General features: G+C 41.7%; 2 protein-coding genes across 2 annotated transcripts in view; one reads left to right on the forward strand and one right to left on the reverse strand.

Annotated features, from left to right (window-relative positions):
• The window catches only part of phactr3a (phosphatase and actin regulator 3a), a 34533-nt gene extending 33641 nt beyond the window's left edge, over nt 1-892 (forward strand). The window contains exon 12 of the mRNA XM_056423709.1: nt 119-892. Within this exon, the coding sequence (XP_056279684.1) occupies nt 119-134 (16 nt within the window). The 3' untranslated portion in view covers nt 135-892. The remainder of the gene's footprint in view (nt 1-118) is intronic.
• Nucleotides 790-23360, reverse strand: sycp2 (synaptonemal complex protein 2). The gene is made up of 46 exons (XM_056423708.1): nt 23287-23360; nt 23014-23154; nt 22793-22926; nt 22599-22701; nt 22471-22495; nt 22096-22181; nt 21903-21997; nt 21779-21813; nt 21543-21685; nt 21353-21405; nt 21143-21188; nt 20861-20965; nt 20689-20749; nt 20377-20525; nt 19928-20002; nt 19552-19638; nt 18253-18361; nt 17409-17554; nt 17242-17310; nt 16891-16954; nt 16751-16796; nt 16557-16636; nt 15988-16421; nt 15349-15473; nt 15212-15248; nt 15051-15121; nt 14917-14962; nt 14767-14810; nt 14592-14652; nt 14207-14366; nt 14014-14078; nt 13744-13929; nt 13323-13487; nt 11892-12042; nt 11149-11438; nt 10015-10293; nt 9800-9851; nt 9399-9524; nt 8925-9089; nt 8433-8626; nt 7995-8089; nt 3699-3798; nt 2800-2858; nt 1691-1769; nt 1315-1371; nt 790-1226 (listed from the first exon to the last, which is right to left on the reverse strand). Exons 1-46 carry the CDS (start codon nt 23308-23310, stop codon nt 1170-1172), a joined length of 4974 nt encoding a protein of 1657 aa, XP_056279683.1. The 5' UTR covers nt 23311-23360; the 3' UTR covers nt 790-1169.
• Between the last annotated feature and the right edge of the window lie 1221 nt (nt 23361-24581).

Here is a 24581-nt window from a genome sequence, read left to right on the forward strand (position 1 = left end):
GTGTCATGACAATAAAGTTGAATCTAATCTAATCTTGTGCGGTGACAAAGGCGCCCTCTGCTCTCACGCTTGTGATTCGACCCTTACAAGTGGTTTCTCTGCACGTTTGTCTCTCCAGGTTCCACCGGCCATGAAAGCAGGGAGTTTCTTCTGTGAAGAAATGCTGAGCTTCAACATTTTCTTGAGCTGAGCAGCGGCAGGCAGTTCAGAGAGCCTGAGGCCTCTTCGTCTTCAGCGCGTCCTGAACATTGTTCCAGCACCCTTGACATCTGTATGAGGGCACGGGTGTGAGAGAAGCCGATGGAAATGTTTGCGGCAGTGTGTCCTGGTGACTCCTGAATGTCGCCGCGTGGAAGCTGGCTGGTGGAAGAGGACTCTGATGGCGCCTTTGACCCTCCGCATGAGAGCGGAGGGGGGGAAAAACAATTATGTCATTCAGTCAGTGTTGTTTTTTTTACTATTTCATGGACTTTGGCGAGGCGGTGTCGTTGGAAGAAGTTGTGCATGTGACCAGCTTCACCTTTTCTTAACTGATGAGTAATGTGTCACTTGGACTGTGTAAAGACTGCAGTCTCTGAGGTGGTGTTGGGTATGAATTTTGATATTATCTGTACATACAGTATGTCAATCTGAATGGGACGTCAATGTCTTCACTGAAAAGAGAAATACCTTTGTAAGCACTACTTGTCTTCAAAATACAAGGTCTTTTTTAAGAATGGCTTATTTCTTTTGTAAACAGTGTTATTTTCAATTAAGAATCAGGTTGAATACCTATTTAAAAACAATTGATAGATTTAACAATTTCATTGTTTAATTAATTGGCAATTTTCAGTACTTTACTAATCTACATGAATAAATCAGGAATTTGTATTAAAAATGTCACAGAGCCGAACAGCTTTTTACTGTACTTACTTTCGAAGAACACAAAACATCAGAATAAGATAACATTTCTAATAAAACCAAACATATAGCAACAACACTTCCAGGTCAGAATAAAACAAACATATCCAGGTACAATGAACGCAGAACCTGTAACAATCAGTACTCAAGGCAAACACTTTGAAATGAAACCAGAACAGTTAAAGTACACAGTGGTAAAATACACAACCTTGTTTATACTGTAGTGATCTTTGGCTGTACTTTGTTCAGCTCAAGACGTGGCTCCATCATCAGGGGAAAAACAGAGCATGCAGGCCTCTCTTCACACTCTGGATCTCCCCCTCTTGCTACAAAACACACACAAAGAAATATTCTGAAAAGACGCCTCGTTAAAATGAGTCATAACTTCTCTCCGACTGCGTCGTGTCTACTCACCATCTCGCTGAGGAGTCTGTCCTGAGCTGACTTCATGTCATTTCGTATCATGCACATCTGAGAAAGAGCAGACGCAGCAGCAGGTTTTAGGGGCGCTAACATAGAAGATGACAGTCGGGACAAGCGGGACGAGTTGACACACGAGACAATGACAAAATTGTATTAATGCAACTCAGTGGAAAATCTTTAGTCAGACAAGCTCACAGGCAGAGGTAACGTGCTCTATTACAAGAAATTGATGAGCTGTGAATACGCATTCTCAGTTAGAAGCCACCTGAGCTTTGGGTGTGCCCAGCGAATTAGATGCGACCACTTGGGCAACACAAGGAAGCACATATTAGAAGTCAGCCGTGAAGTTTCGGTGTGCGGATCCCACCTGGGATGTGAATATTTTCTCCTCATACTCCACACTGTGACACACGTTAGTCCGGAGGGCTTTCTTCAAGGCCTCATTTCTGGAAGGAAGGTGACGGACAGTCACACAACCAAATGAGGGATAGACACAAAAAAGGTGAGAAAACACAAGAGCTCAAGGTAAGCAAACATGTATATGTGATATAGCTTAAATGGGAAACACGGACAACATTAAATGCATTATTTTCTAAGGACTGCACTTGAAAATAATTTCTGGTTTACTGAACACTATCATTGGATGTCGGTGATTCAAACTCAAACACATTTCTAACTTAGACTGTAAAAGCAAAAAGCCTACGATTAAATCAAGGAAATAATCTGATCAAGATTAAACAAAAGAAATTCTACATTTTTTGACCATTAATGCGTGTGTGAGTGGCCACAGATAAAGCAGCTAACCCACTTCACCCCATCACTTCTTTGTGGAGACAATCATTCGGAATAATTACAAAACTCAACTCAACTCTTTTTAAAAAAATGTATCAGTCTTGATCTTGTCAAGTTAATAAATAATGTTGAAACTTTCTGAACAGCCTCTTTAACATGTTCGACAGGACACTGATTGGATCAGCTGGCCGATTGTCCTTTGTATCGATTCAATCAGACAATACAGTAGTCATCCACAAGACAAGCAACAAAGGGCCCTTTGCATCGGGGCAGCAGTGCCAGGCTGGGGATAAATGCATTTTGCATACGCATGACGCTGCCTTGCGTCTCCTGCTTTTATTTGAAGTGTTGGTTGTTTAGTCAGAAATAAACGCGACACATACACAACGCATGATAACACAAAAGTATACCTCCTACGTTAGTCATATAAAGAAACACTGGTCACATCCCTCAAAAATAGCTCCCGGTGCATATTTAGTGTATGATGATGAGCTTGAGGAATAACTTATTTTTCAAGCGTTTCAATTTAAGTTCCACAGATTAATCAAGTGTTTTTCACTCTTTTACAGAGTATTTGGGTTCAAGCCTGCGGGAAAACTGCCGTGAGGCGGGAATCCCCGCATTAAAATTATAGAATGGCTCTTTCAGTGCTCTCACAAACACACACAGAGGCATAAGTTTCACCTGATGATTCCCTGCTCCCGGTGGGAATGGAAAGCCACGGACTGCTTTTTCCAGTAAATCTGTGAGAGAACAGAGAAAACACTGATCAAGAACGCATCATAATTAGTGCCATTTGTATTGAGCAGAATCCTGTATGTGGATAGTGTTGAGACTGTGGGGGGGGGGGGGGGGGGGACCTCTGACTCTCTAGGTGGTTACAGCGGAAATGCTGGGCATTTTAAAATGAAATGCATCAACCTGGTGTACTTTGAGATACAAAATTAGGAGGCCGGATCAGTTGAGAACTTTGTGCTCTTGTAAACAATATTATGCTCTAGCAATGGTGGAATGTCACTAATTACATTTAGGCTACTCAAGTAATCAGAATCAGCTTTAATGGCCATGTGTGTGTACACATACATGGTGTTTTAAATCATACATATGAACTCAAAAAAGTAATTACATTAAGTACAATTTTAAGGTCATTGTACAATTACAATAGTAATGCATCCTTGATCAATGACAAAGTAAATCCAGTAAATATATTATTTGAAATTATATCGTATACTCATACTGCATAATGAGTAAACCTATGCTAATTTGAGTATATTTTGATGGAAAAACTTTTGTATTTCTACTTAAGTGTCATTTTGAACGCAGGACTTTAACTTAATCGCGTGGCATGGCAAACGGAACGGGCCTGAGGGGTCGCTGACATTGGCTCAGATCGAGCACTGCGGACAGTCCGCCCTGTTGAAGAGTCGCCCAGGAACAGGAGGCTCGGTCACTCCCGGCAAGAGCAGAGGCGCAGAGAGTACCGAGTTCATGGGCCCAGGAAGCGGTGCAGTGAGGGTGAAGGGTGCTGTGAAGCTGGCATGACTGACTGAATGTGTGTTTGAGTGAGAGAGTGAGTTGCATACAGTCAGGTCTCTCTCCATGCTCGTGAGCACAGTGTCATCCTTCTCCAGTTGGTTGATCTCTTCCACGAGGACCTTCTGAACCTGTTCAAGCCTCTGAGTCCTGCACACAGGAGGAAATATTAAGTGGAAATCTACAATATAAAGCAGACAAAAAAACCATGTTTTCAGATTGCAGGGAGGCACAACAATGTGGACTTGGAGCCTGTCAAACAAACACATACTTAGGTACCAACAAAGTAAACTTAAAGCTGCTTTGGGAAATTAATACTTGGTATACCTGCTGACTGTATAGTTGTTTTCACTAAGACCACATTGGTGGGCAAGCAACTATTATACGCTGGCTTAAATAAATACGGGCAGCCATTGAATTCAGAGACCTCATCCACATTGTGGAGGTGATAAAAATATTAAGCCATGACATTCAAACTCTTTTAGATAACCCCAAGCTATGCTTCTGTACTCAAACACAACAAACCTGCCCCGCCGACACTCACATCCCCTCGCAAGACTTCAGAAAGTGAAACTCTTATCATAATGTAGTCAGACCCATCTAATCACAATCACAGCCGGTCGGTGACATAGACCAGGACATTTAATGGACGTAAATGACGGTGTTGGCTGGTGCCTTGCTGGTGTCTACACCAGTTTTAGAAAATGTTGCTGGTGTCCCTACTGGGCCCTATTTCTCGTACCTGGCTAACTTAGTTAGCGGGATAGGGAGGATGAGCGGTGTTGGATGTTCCTAATAGGAAGCGCTGTGCCAACGGCTGCTTGTTTCAGTAGTGGCGTTTTGCTTTTATTTTATTGTCTTTTTTTTTTTTTTTTTTTGTTTTTTCTTTCTCTTTTTCTTTTGTCACTTAGTCTTATGGACGGACGACACTGACCATAACTACTTTTTCGATACTTTTTTGTTTTTTTTGTGTTGAGTTCGGGTATCGGTAACATAACAGCATAAATGACTGCTGGGACCTGTGTCGCTCGCGCGCAGCTGATCGCTGAGGCCTGACTTCTGCTCTGGGAGAAGGAGAAAGACCTGTGCTGGAGCTAGAGAGAGGGCTCGGCGGCTGGCTGCGGTGTCGCGGGGCGGCTAGGGCTAAGGAGATACAAACCCTCGGTACCCGATCGGCACGGGGCAGGCGTCTTTGGCGGCGAATAAGGGATGATGAGCTCCGGCTGCGCTAATGAGGGAGGGTCTGACGTGAGCAGTCCTGTGTTCACTGAGCGCGTGGCTGCGCGGCGGACTATCCGGATCCGGCCGGCGGCTTTGCCGGCGCCCGACTTCAGGACTGAGCTGCAGACAGGGTAGAAGACAGAGAAAGGGCGGCGGGTGATGTGAATGTTTATGTGTGCCATCCGATGGTGCATTGGAGTGGCGCAAGAGTGTGCTGAATTGAGAACTGTGAACTGTGGGCGTGAGGATGCGCCCGTGGCGAGAGTTCCGAGTCCGCCATTGTGGTTTGGGGTTATCGTACGTCAGTCCGCTGACGCTGAGCTGCTGAGGAAGCTGATCCACTCCACCACTGTCTGTGCTCCTGCTGCTGCATCAGCCTGGAGCATTCATGGCACTCACTGGTGACACCACACACCACACTGGATAAGCTCTTGGAACATCAGCCATGCCATGAACTGCTGCCCAACTAGACACAAACACTAGGAACAATGCTGCATGCTAACTAATACCGGCATACAGCGCCACTGCCCCTTCCCCCTCGGGTGTCCGGGCTGACACCCAGGTATGTTCCTCTGGGTGTGTTCCTCTGGTGCTGTGAGGGTGGGACTGTGAGGAGGTGGTCTAGTGAGGGACTGGCTTGAGGACTGCTTGACAGGAACGACTGGGGAGTCGCTGGATGGACACAGTGGGTGAGGACGGGAGACATCAATGACCGACTGCATCACACTGACCTGATCATCACGGTGAATCCACACCATCCCCATCCACACCACGGCCGCGCTTCACCCAACAACAAGCCCTGGATCACAGGAGATGAAAAGGGCTCTTAACATGAAAGCTGCTTTCAGGTCAGGAGGAGCGCAGGATGAGCTGAGAAAAAGCGCAGCACAACTCCTACAGGAGGAAGGGAGGACAACTCACTCTGGGAGGAAGAAGCTGGAGGGCAAACTCCAAGCAAGGAGGTGTGGGTGTGGAGGTGCATGAGGGCAGCTGCTGGTGGAGAGGCCAGGGGGAGGAGGCTCCCCCAGGGGTGCTCCTCAGAGCTGCTTTTTCATTTCCTTCAGTTCCATCACTCCCTCCTCCCACATCCCCCACCTCCCACCTCCAAACATCCCTCTCCCCCCCTCCCCCTGCTGACCTGCACCTCGAGCCTCCTGACTCCATGACCTCCCTCCTCCCCTCCTGTGTCTCAGCCAGGCCAGAAGCTGGTGAAGACTACAGTCCAGGGGCGACAGCTGGAGGTCCCAGGCATCAGCCCAGGGTCAGCCCCCTCTGCACCCAGCTGTCTGGTGTCCAGCCTGAGCGCCTCTTCAACGTCAGCCTGAGGCTGGGGGGGCTGTGGCTGGGGTCCGTGCATCAAGTCACTCCCCAAGAAGTCGTCAGCACCATCTGGCAGCACCATTGTACCGACTGTGCCCTCACCTCCCATGTGATGAAGGTGCTGAGGTGGGGTCTGTGGCCACCCGTTCTCTACCAGCCAATCACTGGTGACTCCTCAAGGGACCATCATCCAGCACCATGTGAGCCTTGCTTAATTGCAACGGGTGGTGGTGCAACCTCATCAACTTGTCACTCAGTGAGGCTCTGTGAGAGTCACTTGAGCTTACTGATGTCTCTGTGAGCTGCATGCAGAGCCATCCACCAGTGCCAGGTGGACTGGCCTGGATGACTGACGACCACAGTTTGTCAGTCATGATCAGTGTGTCACAGGCAGCCCACAGTTTTTGTCAGGCAGGTCAGTGTTGTTGAGCCCGTTCTGTTGCTGTGTGGACCCTGTACACCTGTGACTTCCACTCAGGAACTGCCTCACCACCTGCTCCAGTGACTTACAGAGGTGCGGTATCCAGCAGTGGGCAAGTACTCTGATGATTCTGCAGTGAGTGGGCGGCTGGTGTGGAGGAGGTGGGGGAGAGGTGGAGGCCAGGACCAGGGAGGTGTGGATGGACAGGAGGAGATGGAGGTGGAACCTGGGAGGAGGGGGGTGGACACACTGGAGAGAGATGGGCGTGGACTTGGTGGGGCGGGGACAAGTACAGCGTATTGTCATGAAGGCCCGGAGTGACAGGGATGGAAAGGGACATAGTGGAGCTGGGGCTGAGAGCAGCGACCCACTGAAGCAAGCAAGGAAAGCTCACTCTTTTTCCTGAGAAGGCTCTGGAGTTATTCTTTTGCAGCAGTGTTGCTGTCCTTCAAGCACCAGTCGGCGAGGGCCAGTGCTTACAGAACCTAGGTGGAGTCTGGGGCCCATCACGTGTCTGCTGGGGAGCAGACTGGGCACAATCTGGAAGAGGTCACTGAAAACTCTGGGACAGCTGGAGTTGGACACCCGGAACTGGTGCTCACCACCTGGAAGGTGGAAGGAGGTGGTGTCGAAGAAGGACACTCCCCGCTCCTGACTCTCCACACCCTCTCCACATTCTTCCCCAGGTCCTCAAGGCTCTCACAGAGCATTTCCTCCAGGAGATCACCAACCCACGATACATTTTGTGTTTTTTTAGAATTTTTTTTTTTTTCTTTGTGTTAGGCTCTTGATTTTTTCTTTTTTTTTGAATTTTTTAATTTTTAAATTTTTTTTATTTTTTTCTATCTTTTATATTCTCCTTGGGCTGCTATAATCTATGATTATGGTCTGGAATTCCTTCATATGCGTTCATGATCATCTCCTGCTCGTCAGCGCAGAAAAACAAGGCTTTTCCTTTGAGTTTATTTGACTTTGTGCCGTTATATAATTATGGTTTCGGTGAGACGCTTCCCCCTTTTGAAGTCGGGACGGGCACGCTGTGGACTGATGTCTGGTTCAAATTAACGAGACAGTTTGAGGGCGGATCAGGTTTTGAGAAACCGAGATAGCCTGATGTTCAATCATCTCGTTAATTTAAGCGGGATAATAGGACATTTGATCGACTTCGTTGAGACACGTACGAGAAGTAGGGCCCTGGTCAGTTCAGACACAAACATGGGAAAACGTGGTCACGGTAAATAACCCCAGTTACCCGTAAGGCTTATCAATCTTGTAAAAAGAAAAAAGAAACATAAAATGTGCATATTCATTTTGTAATCTATTAGCCAACATGACTCGTGGATGGAAATGTTAGCTTTACAACACTAACTACATACTAACTGACCTGTATTTGGTAACATGCATGTTGAGGCAGGAGACATGTTGTTGGACGGTCTTCAAGGAATGCTTGTTGTAAACTTCCACCATATTATGACGGCTCTGAATACAAACCCATTTAATAGATACGGTTTCAGCTAGGCCATTATTTAGACATTTAATTGGCTCAGGATTACAGTCATCAAGAAAAGGTTATAGAATATATATGCAAGACAAATACATTTCATTTATATTTAATATATAGTATATAAGACAAACATTTGTCTTTTGAAATTCCTTGAGAAGAAATGGAACGACATAATGCTGAATGCCAGTAATGCAATTATGATATGATATGATATTCCTTTATTCGTCCCACAGTGGGGGAATTTCAAAAATTACTGCTGCTTTTCTCTTTTCTATTTAAATGTCTATCATTGTATGTGTGTGTATATGTGTGTCCAACCTGGAACTTTTTCTTTAGCTCAGAGCTGAATTGTTTGGACAGGTTACTCGCGTTTTCAGCAAGTTTTGGCAACTCGAAACCCTCATCCGCATCCATGTCTCCATCTTCCACCTCAGCCTCCCAATGACTGGTGCTCACCGTGTGGGAAGAAGACATCACACAGCTCACCTCATCCTCGGCAGACACCTCAGCGACTGAGGATGACAGAAAGGGCCTCTGATCTATTAGAGAAACATCTTCCCAAAAAAGTAGTATTGAAGTTGTATAGTTGTATTTTGCTGTTGGTATACAGTAATATCTCATTTAAACTATGAAAAATACATCCCACATGCAACTATTACAATAACATTTATTCTAAGACAACTTATCTGCTTTTTGAGCTTTTCTAATTGTGACGGCCAGACAACAGTCCCCGAGTAGGATCCTGATCACATCTGTTCCATGACAAATCACCTGACACTGAATGTGATGTATAGTCGGGGAAACAGATACCTGTGCCATGAGCCGTGTCTCTGACAGTCTCCTTTGTGATATTCTGATATCTGTCACTTATTCTTTCCTTAGCAACTTTGAAAGTCATCTCCTTTGGCTGGCTTTCCTCTTCGTCTTGACTACTTTGCTCTCCCCAGAGCTCGTCTTCACCATGAGGTCTAGTTGCTGAAACAATGAAGAGATGACTATTATCTCACAGACGAGTCATTGGCAATATTAGAGGCAAATCAATGAAAAACGGTCATGTTTCAATACTGAACACTCTCTATGGTGTACATTACGTAGCATGTAAAATGTAAATGATGAGTTGAGAAGTAACTTATCTCTAATCAATCATTTCTTTGCAAGAGAGGCACTAATTTCTTGATGGATATTGTTCTACCTGGACATTTGGAAATGTTATTCTAAAATTAATTGAAAGCTAATTGTACTTATCAGTTAACTGTTAATTAGCAGTAAAGTACTATGTCTTACAGGTTTTGAACAACTTCCTTGGTTTCATCCGAGGAGTGCGCTGTCCTCTTGTCTTGCTCTTTTTTCTCTCTTCCTCTTCATCTTCCTCAGAATTACAGGACAAAGAGATGCGCTTGCGACTGGGTCCTGGAACAAGCACCAACCGTTACAATACATGACCCAGATACATTTAACACATTCCCTTTAAAGCTGATCAGTGATGTGACCCTGGAGCCCCATTTCAGATAATTGCGACTCACAATGACTATTTCATTAGATTACATTACACTTTTACATTTCGTCTGAATTGCAACATCGTTTCGCTGTAAAGGGAACCTGGCTTTGAGGATAGACTGTACAGCAAAAAGGGAAATCCATTGTACAGCTGTCAACACCCCAGTTGAACACAACAGGCCTTTTACCTGAGAAATGAAGCCGGTCAGACCTTTGGTCTCGGTCTGAAGATGGTGTTTTCTATCAGGATGGACGGTAATGTATTAGTCGTTTGTTTGACTGGCTTCAGTTTTTTTTATTGCAATAACTCAAAGTGGTCTTTCGTGGCTCTCATCCGTCTGTCCTAAAGCATTCCAATTATAATGAATCCATCATAAAAACATAAAGTGTGTTAAAGCCCTACCTCTTTTATACGAGACACATTCAGGGCAGCAGCGGGACTGCTCTTAACTCTACTACTGAGTACTGATGACTTAGTGGATGAAACCCAAGATACTGAAGACACTTTACTGAAGCTGTAATGGCTCCCATGGTTGAAAGTGTCTTCAGGGAACGGAGACTGAGGAGGAGAGGGAATGGACGTCTTCTCCAGCTCGAGAAGAGTGGATGTCAACAGGGGTTGAGCAGACAGAGGAAAGGGAGATGGAGTTGCAGACGGCAGACGCTCCTCGATTGGATTCATCTGGAAACAAATAAAGGAATGGAGAGGGACAGAAAGTGATGAGGAAATGAAGGACAAAATAAATAATTGAATGGTTAACTAATCACCATGTATATAATAAATTAAGCAGTTCAATGAGAAGAACAGTCAACCATTTGTTAAGCGGCACAAATGAGTGCTCTGCCTCGAGTAGCATGGATCATTTCAATCATTCCACCTAATCATTCAGATCACGTGCAATGCCAATGTTTACTACTTAATTACATTTCATATTTATCTTGAAACATTGTAACCTCGCAAATGGCCACTCCGACTCATTCTGACAATATCCCCAGTCATCTTATGTTACCCGTAACAACTGTTTGCAGTTTGGTAGTTTGAGATTCAATGGAAACAAACTGCTGAAAGAGAGAATCTCAAACTTAAAACGGGTTTACAGAAGGAAGTGTTACTCCTTTAATTTCTCTGCACACATTTTCTCAGTTGAACTGGGATTACAGCCAGCAATGCTTCAGTTCCCGACCGACTTCATTAAATTCTTTGTTTCCATTTATGAAGGCCTACAGTCACACAATAGTTCACACCTTCATTCACGTCACTCTGGTGATTCTCATGTGATTGTTGCTCCACACCAGTCGTCAGACCTGATTAAGACTCTGAGGTATGACTATCTTTTAAATAATTACATTCAGCTGCGATTGCCTACAATGAATACCACGGCGTACTACAACATATATTCTCGACTACACTGCCCAGGTGATGTATATATTGTTGGAGTAAAAGGTAGCATGTGGTATGATGCTACATAACAAATGTAGTTGGAACCTTTAACACCGAATCCACACATGACAATGACACCGACATCAGGTGTTGTACCTCTGCTGCAGCAGCAGGTGCAGGGGTTTGTCTGATGGGGGTCAGTGAAGGGAGAGCGGGTACAGACTGGTTGGATCGAGTCTTGGATGAGCTGCGCTTTTTTTCTGCACTGTATAAAGAGGCCCTTAAGTTTCCTTTGCTGCTGACTGTAGAGCGAGGTTTGGGTCGCAGCAGGATCGGTGAGGAGGGGTCCTCGCTGAGTTGGTCGGGGGAGGCAGGGAGTGGGGATCCCCGCGGGGTGAAGAGAGGGGAGCAGGTCAACTCCAAGGTTGGGGCTGACCTCTCAGCAGCTGTGAGGGTCCAAAATAAGCACAGATGTTCAGGCAGCCGCCCTCAGAGGTCGGACAGGGAATACAAGGTCAATATATACATGCTTTTCTAAATATCAATTTACAGTTCAGAGTTTGGGGAGCAATAGGGTGATTTATGTAACAGTTTAAAAAAATGCTCTGCATTAAAGTAAGTGACAATGCATTGAGTAAAATAAATGTAGATAAATACAAAATGTTTCACATTTTTACAGGGGGAAAGTATTATATCTCTCGGCTAAAAGTTAACAGACCACGTAAATGCTTGACATACAATAGGTGCAACAATGTAGGTTTACGGTGAAGAACCAAATGTAATCTCGCTCTACAATTGTTTCAAACTATTTAAACCACTATGACACATGTAATCGACACTAACTGGTGTAAAAAAAAAGACTGTTATGTAATTGTTGCTGATCGGCTATCCAGTCTTACATCTCATCGTCTCGATCAAAGGGGATGGATTGAAGAAGGTCTGGCGGTCAGCCCGGGGACCCTTCAATCTGTTCACTTGTTCTTGGGCAGGAACGACATTTTTCTTATTTAACTTCCTAGTTTCTGAAAGAACATTGTCAGGCCTCTGCTTCTGAAAAGCAAAGTGTATTTGTCTTCAACAAGCAGGAAGACAAAGAGAACCTAAAAAGCTCACATTCAAGACCATGACTCCTTCCCAATTTATTGCAAAAAGGGTTGCTAAAAGTTCCTTGAAACGTTTCACTTGTTGGTGTTGATGATATTCAGTTTTCTGTGTGTTAATATTTCCACCAACTGGTCAGTGCACATGCATTTATAGCTGGTTGTTATGCATTATTTTAGAACTACATACTGTATTTTCCGACTATATCTGGATTAAAATACAGATTAGCACTTCAGACTGGTGGTATTACTGATGGTATTATTCATGGTACTTTTGTAGTTTGACTTTCTTGAAGAAATGTTACCCTGGATTCTTGTTCTGAGTTTTTACTCTTGGTTGAATGCACTTATTGTAAGTCGCTTTGGATAAAAGCGTCTGCTAAATGACATGTAATATAATGTAATGTAATATCAGTTGTCGAATATGATGAGGATTTTTATTATTTTTAGATACATTTCTCTTTTTAGTTTAACTAACATTTTATTTGTGTTTCTTTGAAAATGAACTTGTATTATCCAATGTCCTTCATTAACACAACGTAGTACTTTTGAAAAGGTAAGACACAAAGACCTAAATTAAGGGGCTCCCCCCGTCGACCCAATGGCTTTTTAAGATCCGACTGCTTGTTGCTGTTGGATCTCCTCTGTGCATCGTGGATTGCTCAGAGAGGATTTTTCCCTCCTTACCTCTGGAACCTCTAAACAGGACTTCTCACTCTTCCCCTGCTGGCCTACAAAATATGTCTTTTGGCAAACCAATAAGGAATGTGTTTTCAATACAGCCATGATGTTAAAATGAGTATGTACATATTCTACAGAGCTCAGTAAGGGGAGGCTGATGTGTGGACTTTCAACAAGCTTTGCAGCTTAGAAAAGTTACCTGTGGCTGAACCTTTCTTAGTCAGTCTGTGTCAAAAGACGATTTGATTTCCACCCCGTTATTTTCCAGTTAGAGGGATTTTTTTAAACAGAAGCTCTAATAACTCTGACGTTTGGGGAACAACTGCATCCACCTGGGGAGTTTATAGTAAGCTCTGATGTTGCATGTTACATTACATGCCATTTAGCTGACGCTTTTATCCACAAACTAGAAGTCACAGAAAATAAATGATGAGTACAGGGTGATATGGATACATTCCCTGATATATTCCAACATAGATGCTTTGTGGCATGCAGAAAATACAATCACCTGATCTCAAAAACACGAGATTACATCTTAATGACCTCTACCTTGGAAGGGGGTGGATGTCCAAAGATGGACTCTGACTGGTTGCTATGACGGTCGCTCTCTGGCATCATATAGCTTTTGGTTGGGTGGCTGGCAGTCTTTTTCTTTGTCACTTGAGCAGCCTCGTAAGTTCTCTCAGCATTCTGCAAATGATGAGCGGAGGAGTACTATTATGCAGACAAGAGACAGTATGATTTTAGTAATTATCCTTGCTGAAGTAGTTCATCAAAAATATTGAAAGAATTTGCTTGACATTGTGTAAGGTGATCAGGATAAGTCTGTTTGATCAAGACAAACCTAGTCTCTTGGGCATGTGCTTACACAATTAGAAAAATAGTTGTTATTTTTTTTAACAAAAGTAGAAACATTTTTTTGATGGTTAAAAAACAAGATCAGAACGTGAGATAAAGTGAAGTATTTTGCCTTGGGAACAGCAGGCTTCTCTAACTCCGATAGGCTGTCATCAGTGTCTGGCTCCTTGTAGCTCTTGGTAGAGATGGCTGCAGTTCTTTTGGACCTCCTGCCTGCTGCATGGAGTCTTTTGGGTGCTGGTGCTAGCTTCACTGCCTTGTTTGGCTGCTCCACTCTCCCCTTCACCTCAGGCCTCTTCTGATTAAACAATGACACACTGTGGCGAACTGCGATATTGCATAATAGACTAGGGCAACATCTAAAAAAACAATACTGTCACACCTTGTTGAGTTTGGTATTGCCCTTCTCAGGTTTTTGAGAGGATGGGGGAAGATCTGTGAAATCATCTGTATTGAAAGAAAGACCCATTTGTTATGGAAATATTGATGTCTTTAAATAATTGTATGCCCATTCATTATTAATGACAATTATTCCAGATTGTGAGCCGTATGAATGCGTGGCTTTCATGGCCTACATGAAGTATGAGGTGACATTGCTCTTGGTTGGACAGGCGCCTGTCTGGAGTATTTGGTGACTTTAGGTTTGGGTTTCCTGCATGTTTCCCTCAGCCAGCTGACATCTGTCGTGCTGTAGTCCGTGTCACTGAACAGATGCTTTTTCACATACCGCTTCGCCTGTAACACAGAAGGCAAGGTAGTTCAAGACGCATATAGGAAGATGGTTTATTGGCCAGCACATAATGTATTTATTATTTTGTAATGGCAGCGTAATAATTGCCCAGAAAGTGAACTTAAGCTGCAGTAAGCATGCACACACACATAAATCGAGTGAATGAGTGTCTCTACGAGCTTCAACTTTGAATACCTATAATAATACACTACGGTGCAATAAATGTATACTTTTTCCGCAGGTTGTCCTTTCTTGGTTGTGCTGGGCAGTGTTGGTGAGTCATTGCTGCTACTGTCAAACAATAACGCGAATATCAAATTAGATTGTTAAACTTTTCTTTTTTTAAGATTCTTAAAAAAGGTTACCGTTTGAGATGCTGGACAGTCCACAGGCCATCAAACCTACCTGATCGACATGGCAGAAATGTGAGAGAATGTTGTGTTCTTTCCCTAAAGAGCAAGAAAACAGACTTAAAACACTAGTGGCATATCAAGTACTTGGGTATAATATAACCAGGTGTCAACATATCAAATAAATAACATGAGTAATATTTACCGTCACACTCAAATGTCCATCAATGTTGAATGCAAAAATATCTTTTCTGTACAACAGAAAAAAAGCATTAGTGACATACAAAAATACACTAAAAAGCCACTGAAATATCTAATGTTTTCACTGAATTGCTGTACCTTTGCCGTGTAGATTTAGTTGTGGTTTTGCTCTCTGATTTCATTAGGCTTACAGCTCCTGATGATTTGTTCTATAGCAGATTAAGATTGTGTTTTGTTAATCAATTAGGAGGAAGGTAACTCAAAGTTACTCCTCCATATATGAAGTAACGATCACTTACTTTACCACCTGAAAACCAGCTCATATTGAAGACATGCCTATTACAAAAACAGTCAATAAGCGACAACCATATGTTAGTGACCTCATTTGTTAATTTACGACAACATAATGTAGCCCAACAATCAGCAATATGTGTACCTTTTGACAAGAGGAATCCAGCTCTTGGGGATACCTTCTGCAGTATCTTTTGCTTTGGATTTGGTGTTGATCTCATAATGACTAGAAATGCGCTTCACCAGGCTGCCTGCAACTTCTGCATCTCTCTGAATCGAGACAGTAGGTATGAGAATCACAGCGTACAAAACTAAAAGCCATACAATCAACTGAAAAGGCCCAAAAGCACTGAAAGCATCTGACGTGCGTTTTTTTAAGTAAACATATTGTTTTAAATGGCTTTACATTTCAGAGCGACAAATGTGGACCCAGCAGCCTCAGTATCCATCATGAAAACTAAAAGGAAGAAAAAGCTATGGATTATTCCCAGAGGAATTAATTATGAATTAAGAATAATACTCTCACTTTAATAAGGTGCCAATGGGAGGGCACATCAGCTACATTAATTCCAATCTTGATGTAACTTTAGACCAAAAAGTTTAAAGAAAATAATAACAATCTGTAATCTATGCTCAGCCAGATTGTTCATGAGGTAAAACAAGCTTCAAAATGTAACATCAGTGCCTCATAGGAGCATCAAATGATGCCTGTCAAATGAGGCTCGTACGTTTCTGCTCAAGTGTGTTTGGGCCTTAAAATGCTTAAAGCGTACAGAATGCATACCGTCTCTTTGTTTGATCGGCCAATATCATTTCCAACCTTAGCTTGAGGTGGAACTCTTTTTTGCAGAGCCTTGGCTGTGGAGGTCTTGGCTGGAGCTTTGATTACAGCAGCATCTGCCTCTGGTGACATCAGGCGTTGGCGCTTCCCTTTGGAAAGGGCCTTTGTCCGGGTCTGCTGCTCTTTGGAAGTACACAGCCCCAAATCAGACTGAACTGCAGAGTTTCTGCCTTTAGAACCCTCTTTGAGATCGGCCAATTTTCTCCGGGGGGTGGATGGCTCCCGTGGTGCAGGACCTTGGTTCCTCTCACTGAGGACCTTCTGCAGGCGCTGGGTGAGTTCGATATGGAGTTGCTTTTGGCTGGTTGAGCTTGAGACTGGAATTGACAATTTCTGTGACGGGCACTCCTGCTGTTGTGCCAAACTTGAACGAGGCTCTAAGGAGAACGAATGGTTTCAGAAACAAATAGAAGTGAAGTGACGACACTCGTTTTGGTTCCTTGCTTTTAATAAGCAAAACATTTGGTGACATCTTAGAGATAGTTGTATTATTTCATGACTTCTTTGCCTACCAGGTCTTGGCCGAGAATTGATTTTCTGCGTCGACGTCATTATGAATTCAGAAACTGACAATTTGTTCCGGTTCAAAGTTCTGCAATTTGAACAAATGAATTGTTAAGATATACACTCATACACATACTGTATAAACACAACTACTCCGAAGGCAGTAGATTTAAAAACAGCATGGTGGTTCTTCAGTGCTTACATGTTCCTCTCAGTTCTGGGTTGGGTGTCAGGCACAACACTAGACTCTGTCAGTAAAAAGATCAGTCGTGGGTTCAAGATATTCTGAAGAATAACAATGCAGCTATATTTTTTCTGGCTAAGCTTCAGCAATAACAATACCCAAAGAGTGTTCTTCTCCATGTCCAGACAGAACCATTTTGACTGCTTCTGCCACTGGTATGTTCTGTAGAAAAAGCAGAGAAAACAAATGTAACAATTTAAAGATAGAAGATAAATTACATTTGGAAGGCAGGTTGGGACAGCCTCAAACAGTATCTGGGCCTGGAGTCATCAGATGCAATTATAATAGTTAATGCTAATACTAATTACTAAAAAGATTAAAATCAATATTGTTGTGTTTTTTCAATCACATCATACCTACACTGAATACAGTTCAGAGCGATTGCGAAATAGCAGACGAGTGACACTAGCTCCACTTTATTCATAAACATATCAATTTGGTGATTATACCTTTTTGTATTTGTGAACATTATTCCTATTGGACTGTTTGGAAGCCATGCTCTGGAGAGACGGATCAATCTGAGACGGACACCATGAAAACAAAACACATTTTGAATACTGTAATGTCACATTTTGAAGTTTCTGATCTTAAATACAGTATTCAGTATATGTCATACCTGCTCTGTCATGCCACCTGCCATTGTGCTGTTAGGTGTGCTATTACTGCAGGTCTTAGCAGATGTCCTTAGCGCTCCCAGGTAAGATTCACCTTGCCTATCACATGAACGCACCATCTCCAGAGATGGCTTCCCTTTACCCTTGGCTGAAGTGTCAAAAAGAGAAAGTCACACAATGTCATCATAAGATCTGAGTTGGCAAACCTTTCTTTAACTCAAAAACAAAGAAAGAGAGAATGAATAATTTTAGTTAGATGTTTTGTAAACTAACCATTTGATTTCTCTTACTAGATGTGACCTATTACGATGTATCCCAACTGCTTCCTCCCTTACTACAAGGCACAATTATGAAATCTTTTTTTTATTTTAAGTGTTGTCATAAATGGTGAACAAAGCTTCACAGTAAAGTAAAGCCAATGAATTGTAAAATAAATGTTTGCATATTGTACCAGGAATTCTATATTATTCGAAGATTATAAATATATATATAAAAAAAGTAAAGTAAAGCAAATTGTAAAATAAATGTTTGCATATTGTACCAGGAACCCTATATTATTCGAAGATTATAAATATATATATAAAAAAAGTAAAGTAAAGCAAATTGTAAAATAAATGTTTGCATATTGTACCAGGAACCCTATATTATTCGAAGATTATAAATATATATATAAAAAAAGTAAATACACAATACAAAATACAGCACAAACAAACTGATTGATTAATTGATTACTGATTCCATCGCAAACAAGCTTAATTGTTATAATTGTTTTTAAGTGCATTTCTAATAATTTCACTCATTTCAATTTGTGTGACAGCAATTCAAAACAATTTCTGGGACACCCACTTGAGGACATAACAGAGGAGAGGAGACGGGAATCATGCACACTTCCTCCTGCACTGTTGTTGATGAAGGTGGTAGACTCTGAACACCTCCTCTTCGTTGGGGTCTCCATCTGGATTGAAAATCAGAATGTGTCAGTGAATTCTTTGTGTCGTCCGTGAATGGTCAATTTTAATGTAATACTAAAATGACAACTAAAACAAAAATCTTAAAAGATATATGTAATCCCTTCCAAATTACGATAATAGTGCAAGATCACAGCAGAATGGAAATATTGAAATTCTACATTAAAAAGGGTCTATTGTCTTTAATGTCAACAACTCCTTATATATTGTCCAGCAATCTCTTAACCTCATATGGCTGGTTCTATTACCCTTTGCGCCACCTAGTGGCCTTGACTGTTTGTTTTTGAGGCGTTGCCTTGGCAGAAAGGCTGCAACTTGTAAGTGATATATTAAAATCATATATTTATTTTAGTGCTGTGAAAAATAACGCATTAACTCAGTTAATTAAATTACAGGATTAACTAGTTTTTTGTTTTTTTACGCATTTAACGCATGCGCAGAATGAGCTTCCAATCCGTCTGTTGTTGGTCGTCTCGAACCAGCAGCGTGTCATTCTGTCTCTACCTACGTGTTGCGTTAACACGACTCCGATCTCCGTCTCGCGCGCCGCAGAGCTCGGATGCCGAAAAAAAGTCACTTGCCCCCCCCCCCCCCGTCAACAACTCTTCTCGGAGCTCTTGCTTGTCTTGAGAGCCCTGTAAATGTATATATGTGATTAATCATGATTAATCCACAGAAACCTGTGATTAACCTGATTAAAAAACGTTCTCGTTTCACAGCCCTAATTTATTTGCATTCATTTATGTAGCTATAACACAGCATGGTAGAGTTGTTACAAATACATTTATCAATTCACCGCTAATGATTACTATTGGATAACAACCGCAACTGAAGTCAATCTAAATTGTAATAGTTTGACACTTCTTTAAAATCCTTATTTGTCTTTTATCTGAAAGAATCACATCATTTGTAGACAAAAAACTTCACAGTGATATGTAATGTATTGTTATACTAAATCTCTTCAAACTAAATAGAGTAATACCTGAACTAAACTTTTGTTCTGACTTATCGTCCATTTTTTGTACTTGGAGTAAGAAAAACATTTTTACATTTCAACTGCATAAATTACTGGTTATGTATGTTTTGAGCCAACTGAACTGTCATTAACAAACTTCTGCCTCGTAAGTGTGTAATAGCAAAAGTATTTGATTTAATATAGAATACAAAATTGTTTCACCTGCACAATTGCAGACTGGGCAGGTAAAAGGTAGGGGGCAGTATCTTTCTCACTTTCACCAAGGGACATCTGACTCTCTGGAACAACCTGCGTGGTGAGCGGTATGCAATATGAACACACAAATGCCATCATGCTGATGTGTTTCAACCAGCCATACAATGATTTTCTCTGTAGCAATATTCCATTCACTAAACATAATTTACACCGTGTATCCTGACAATGTAATCCAAGCCGATCTCAGAAATTAGCCAGTCCCATCCACAAATAGGCACCCACCCGACAACTCAGTGAAGACATTTTGGCATTTGTCATGACATTTATTGGTCACATCATAGCTGCATATTGAAAAACAGTGTGTGAACAGACATTTCATTACCTGGGAGATGTTTTCCGTCATTATAATTCTAACTGTCGTCTTTACTTGCGATTTGCCCATCTTTCCCACAAAGCCCTGACAGGAAGAGATGCTTGTTAAAACAAAACAAAAGTTCCAAGTTCTTTTCAATATCGTTAATGTATCTAGAACATTTAATATTTGTGTATTTTGGTGCTACAGGAAGATCGAATATTCTTTTGAACATTTTCAATTAAATTCAGTTTACTTTATACAGGCCAATATCAAAAGGACAAATTTGGCTCAGAGTGCTTTACAATCTGTACACATACGACATCCCTGTCCCAGCACCTCACATCGGATCAGGAAAAAATCCCCAAAAATAGAAAAAATTCCTTTCATGGGGGAAAAAGGGAAGAAACCTTCAGGAGAGCAACAGAGGATCCCCATTTTGTGGTCATTGTGGATTGGGTAAATAAGCCATGACATACTTTGTTTTTGCGGTGTCCGTAGACAGTACAAGCAGCCTGCAGGATGTCCAGGGAGGAGCTGAAGTGGATGGCAAGTCTTGATCCTTCTATGTCACCCACAACGATCAGCTCTGACAACAGTAACTGCAAGACTTTGCTCTTGCCCTCCTCTGGAAATAAAAAAACACACACAAATATTGAAAAGACATGGCCAGTCACATGACAAAAATCTAAAGGAAGATATCTTCTTGAAGTTTAGGGCTCTTGGTTCATTTGTTATGCATGCTTACTTACTCCATATATACACACACCTGTGGTCTCTGTTTTGATTACCTGTAACAGTGAAACTTCTGACTTCATGGTCATCGATGCATATTGTTTCCCATTGGCCCTCCTACATGAAAAGGAAATGACTCCATGTTCAAAATCTGACAAACATCTTATGTGTATTATAATATAAATGTTGCACTTTGATTTTTCAATTTCATAAATGATTGTGAGGTACCCGTGCTTCTCCATCAAATAAAGAGAAGTAAAAGGAGATGCTGTGGCTGTCAAGGTTGAAGTCAATCCAAAATTCTTCCAGCTTCTCATCAGCAGGCATCAGCAGCTAACAACAAAACCATAATCCTTCCAACACATCTGATAATAGACTGAAACTATTAACAAACAGTTAATTGTACCAATCAGACAATGGGTTCTTGATAAATGCATTATTATTATTATTATTATCTGTTCATGTTTCTTTTTAAAAATTATTAATCATATAAATCCGGTTGATACTGACCTCATGCTTGTCCAGAAAAACCTCCAAACAAGGATAGGAGTACACTCTATAGTGCAGAGAGGACATTGGAATTACACACAAGTTTTTCCTTTGAATAATATACATGATACTTCACCGGGTAAAAAGGCAGAAAAAGACATTAGGACATCATTCTTTTGACTGTTCGACTTCAGCCTATGTCTTGGGGTGTGCGTTATGGTTATTGTTTACCTTCTCCTGTCTCCCTGCATCCCATTCACCAAGTTCAGAAACTTGCGACAATCCTGAAATCACACTTATATTAAATTCGATATAGCTAAGCTCCTGCTGTGGTGTTATGACAATAATTACCATTGTAGTGCAAAAGAATATTAATTCAAATAAAAGGCTAAAGTGATTGGATAATATGACATGTTTTTACCGTCTCAAACTCAGAATCTTTGATCTTGACAAAGGCATTGGCCACATGCTCCATGCTGAACCATCGATCTGCCAGTTCCTTCCTCTGGTCAGAAGAGGCCATTCTGCACAATGCCTCCATCAGGGCTGTCTGCAAGTCGTAATCTGACACAAACAAAGTGCGTTGTACGTGTTTGTGTCCATGTATGGTTCCAAGTGAAGTGAGATGGAACTATATATTTAAAAAAAGATACTTACCACCCCCCTTCAAAATCTGACCAGCCAACTTCACCCTGAAGAAATGAACAAGCAAAAGTTAAGAGGATGTGGTTCAAAAGTGAATAATAATTATCCTTACAATGAGGAAACTACCATAACATACATGATATCTGAAGCCTCATTTGATGTTAGGATCTTCCTCTCTTTCTTAAGCTCCACTGGAATCTTGTCCAGAATTAAGTTATATTTACGAATTGCCTGTTCGGACATGGTTTGCAAATTAATTTATGAACAAAGACATGATTGACAGTTTCTAATGCTACTCCAAAAAGGGAGTTATCAAAACCATCTCAAACCTCTTTTTGGATCAGGATGAAGACTCTGGGGTCTACTGCCAATTGACCGACAGGGTACAGGAAGAACTCTGTGATTTTGCATGTTCCTACAAAAAGAAAAACACGTGTGGCAATATTGTGAATAGAGAAAGTATTTACGTATATATACCATGATTCATCATGAAAGTTGATGTGGTCCTAAGAAGTTCATTAAATATGATCAATGCCTATTAGATTATTTTACCACACCTACAATAACTGCGTTGTATAACTACATTTCTTAAACATTTAGCAATTGAAGTTTCCATATTCTCCACTTGGGTCCTAAAAAGGGCTAACTGAAGATGAAACACATGAGCTGAGGACAAATAAGAAGGAGAACATGTACAAGCATACCCTCTTTGCATGCTTCATGAACCACCTGTAACAAAGAGGTAAGAAACATGTTTAAATGATGAACACTAATGTGATTGGTCCATTGTTGAATTATACACGGTGTGTTTTAGGGTTTGACATCAGCTCACCATTAAGGCATCAAAGAATTCCTCAGACAGATTGAACAAGGTCTCATCCCATTTCGGGCCACATTCGATCCACAATTGCCTGCATTTCCCAAACCACTGTACCATGTGCACAAAACCAGGTTTAATAAACAACTGACTAGGTACTTGTACCTGTGCAGCAGTACTCACACACTGTGTGTATTACATGTATACTTATCTTTTCCAGCAGGCCTTGAGCGATCAATCCTGACAGCCCTTGGCAGCCACCAGGTAGTTTCAGGTGTTTCCCATACTTGTAAAGGATAGCAAGACCCAAACTGGCTGACTTGAAATCGTTTTGATCCAAACTCTAAATAAAGAATAAAGATATGGTTGGATTTAACCCACACTACAGAGCAGCAACCTGGCGTCTTGAGTGTACTGGGATACATCTTACCCTGATAACAAGTTTATCCAATTTGGGGAGAAACTGTGCAGAACATGCTATGGGGGGGCCTTCATGGATGTTCGTTTGCAAGAACACATCCAGCGCTTGGACATCGCCACTCTTTAGCACGTCATCGATGACTTTCTCCAACTGCACATGAAAAGGGTTCATCAAAGTTAACTTGTTACCACTTCTACAAGAACAAATATGTCAGTAACGCGACGTAATGTGACAGGAATGGTATTGTGCTTTGTTTTTGTTTTTACGGGTTTGCGTTCCCACCTGAGTGTTGTGCCTCGGAGCCATTTCTCCGTACGAGAAACAGCTTTCCTGCCGCTCGAAAAGGCTTCCCAGAAAGACGCTGTGAACGGTAAATTGCAAACCACAAATGTCAAGTTAAATGTCAAACAACCTGTCATCTAACGTGACTTGCACGCGAATGTACTTAGCTTAATGCGACTGTACGGTTAACTACAGTGTACTGACCGAACCTAACGTTTTGTATGCAGTGTATCAAAGTCCATGGGTGGGTTGACGTGTACGACAGACAGACAGACGGACGGACAGACAGACACAGACAGACGGCTCAGTTAGTGAGAAGTTAGTTACAGATGACTTGTAACTGTTTCACATGTAACGTTATCGTCATAACTATTTCGGCGACGTGAACCAACATTAGCTAACGTTGCTATCACTGGACACAACGTTTGAAATAAGATAACGTTAATCTGAGCTAACGTTAGCTCTGGCTAACTGACAGGTTCACCACTCGACGGTTTGCTCGGGGTGATTGGCGATGATTGAACGATAATTCTTAAGCTAATTTCATCAGCCACTGGATAACTAAAATCGTAGATTTGTCTTATTCTTATAAAATAACTTACCGCGATGTCAAATGTCGGAGAGAAACATGACTCGTAAACTATTTTTACGCGGCTCTGGACGAAGCGCGCGAAGTATCTTCCTTCATTGCGCATGCGCACGAATAGTGTCGCTAGAGTCGTTCACATAGGAAAAGGTTGCCTTTTTTTTATTATTGAACACAAACCAAACCAACTAGTTTGTGAACAGAAGAAAGGGCAAGGCTACTACGTATAGTCCATCTACTCCCGTGTTGGATAGTATAGTTAGAGCAAGTCCTCATTTTAACACATATATCATATGTTGTGAGTATTTAACAACTAAAGTACATTTCCCATGAGCTTTCCCATTATGTTCCTGGAATGTTCTTGTCATCGATAGCAACTGATTACAGTAGTTTATTCACATTTAGCTAAAAACATAAGACTAAAAACTATGTTTTCAAATATTACTACATTCCTTAAAGGAAATTGTTTACACATAGAGTCAACGTTCTTATGTGTTTTATTGATGTTTCCAAAGCTTTTGATTTTGTTAATCATAAAAATGTGTTTGTTAAATTGGGTCAAAGAGGTGTCCCTGAATCCATTATAAGAATGCTGGTTTATTGGTATGCCCACTAGACTACAGCTGTGGGGCCATTGGTACAGCAGTCTCTTTGTAAGGCATTGTTAGGCCTATGTACTTGTATTGTGCTTGTGTATGTCATTGTATGT

Source organism: Pseudoliparis swirei, chromosome 9 (genome assembly GCF_029220125.1).
Source record: "Pseudoliparis swirei isolate HS2019 ecotype Mariana Trench chromosome 9, NWPU_hadal_v1, whole genome shotgun sequence".
Lineage (NCBI taxonomy): Eukaryota > Metazoa > Chordata > Actinopteri > Perciformes > Liparidae > Pseudoliparis > Pseudoliparis swirei.

Excerpts from the sequence above, each read along its gene's own strand:
- sycp2 (XM_056423708.1), bottom strand. The coding sequence starts at position 23,310 with ATGGCTCCGAGGCACAACACTCAG. Across the intron at positions 23,155-23,286 it reads CTCCGAGGCACAACACTCAG|TTGGAGAAAGTCATCGATGA; the intron begins GTGGGAACGCAA and ends TTTCATGTGCAG. Across the intron at positions 17,311-17,408 it reads CAGGTGGCATGACAGAGCAG|ATTGATCCGTCTCTCCAGAG; the intron begins GTATGACATATA and ends TGTCCGTCTCAG.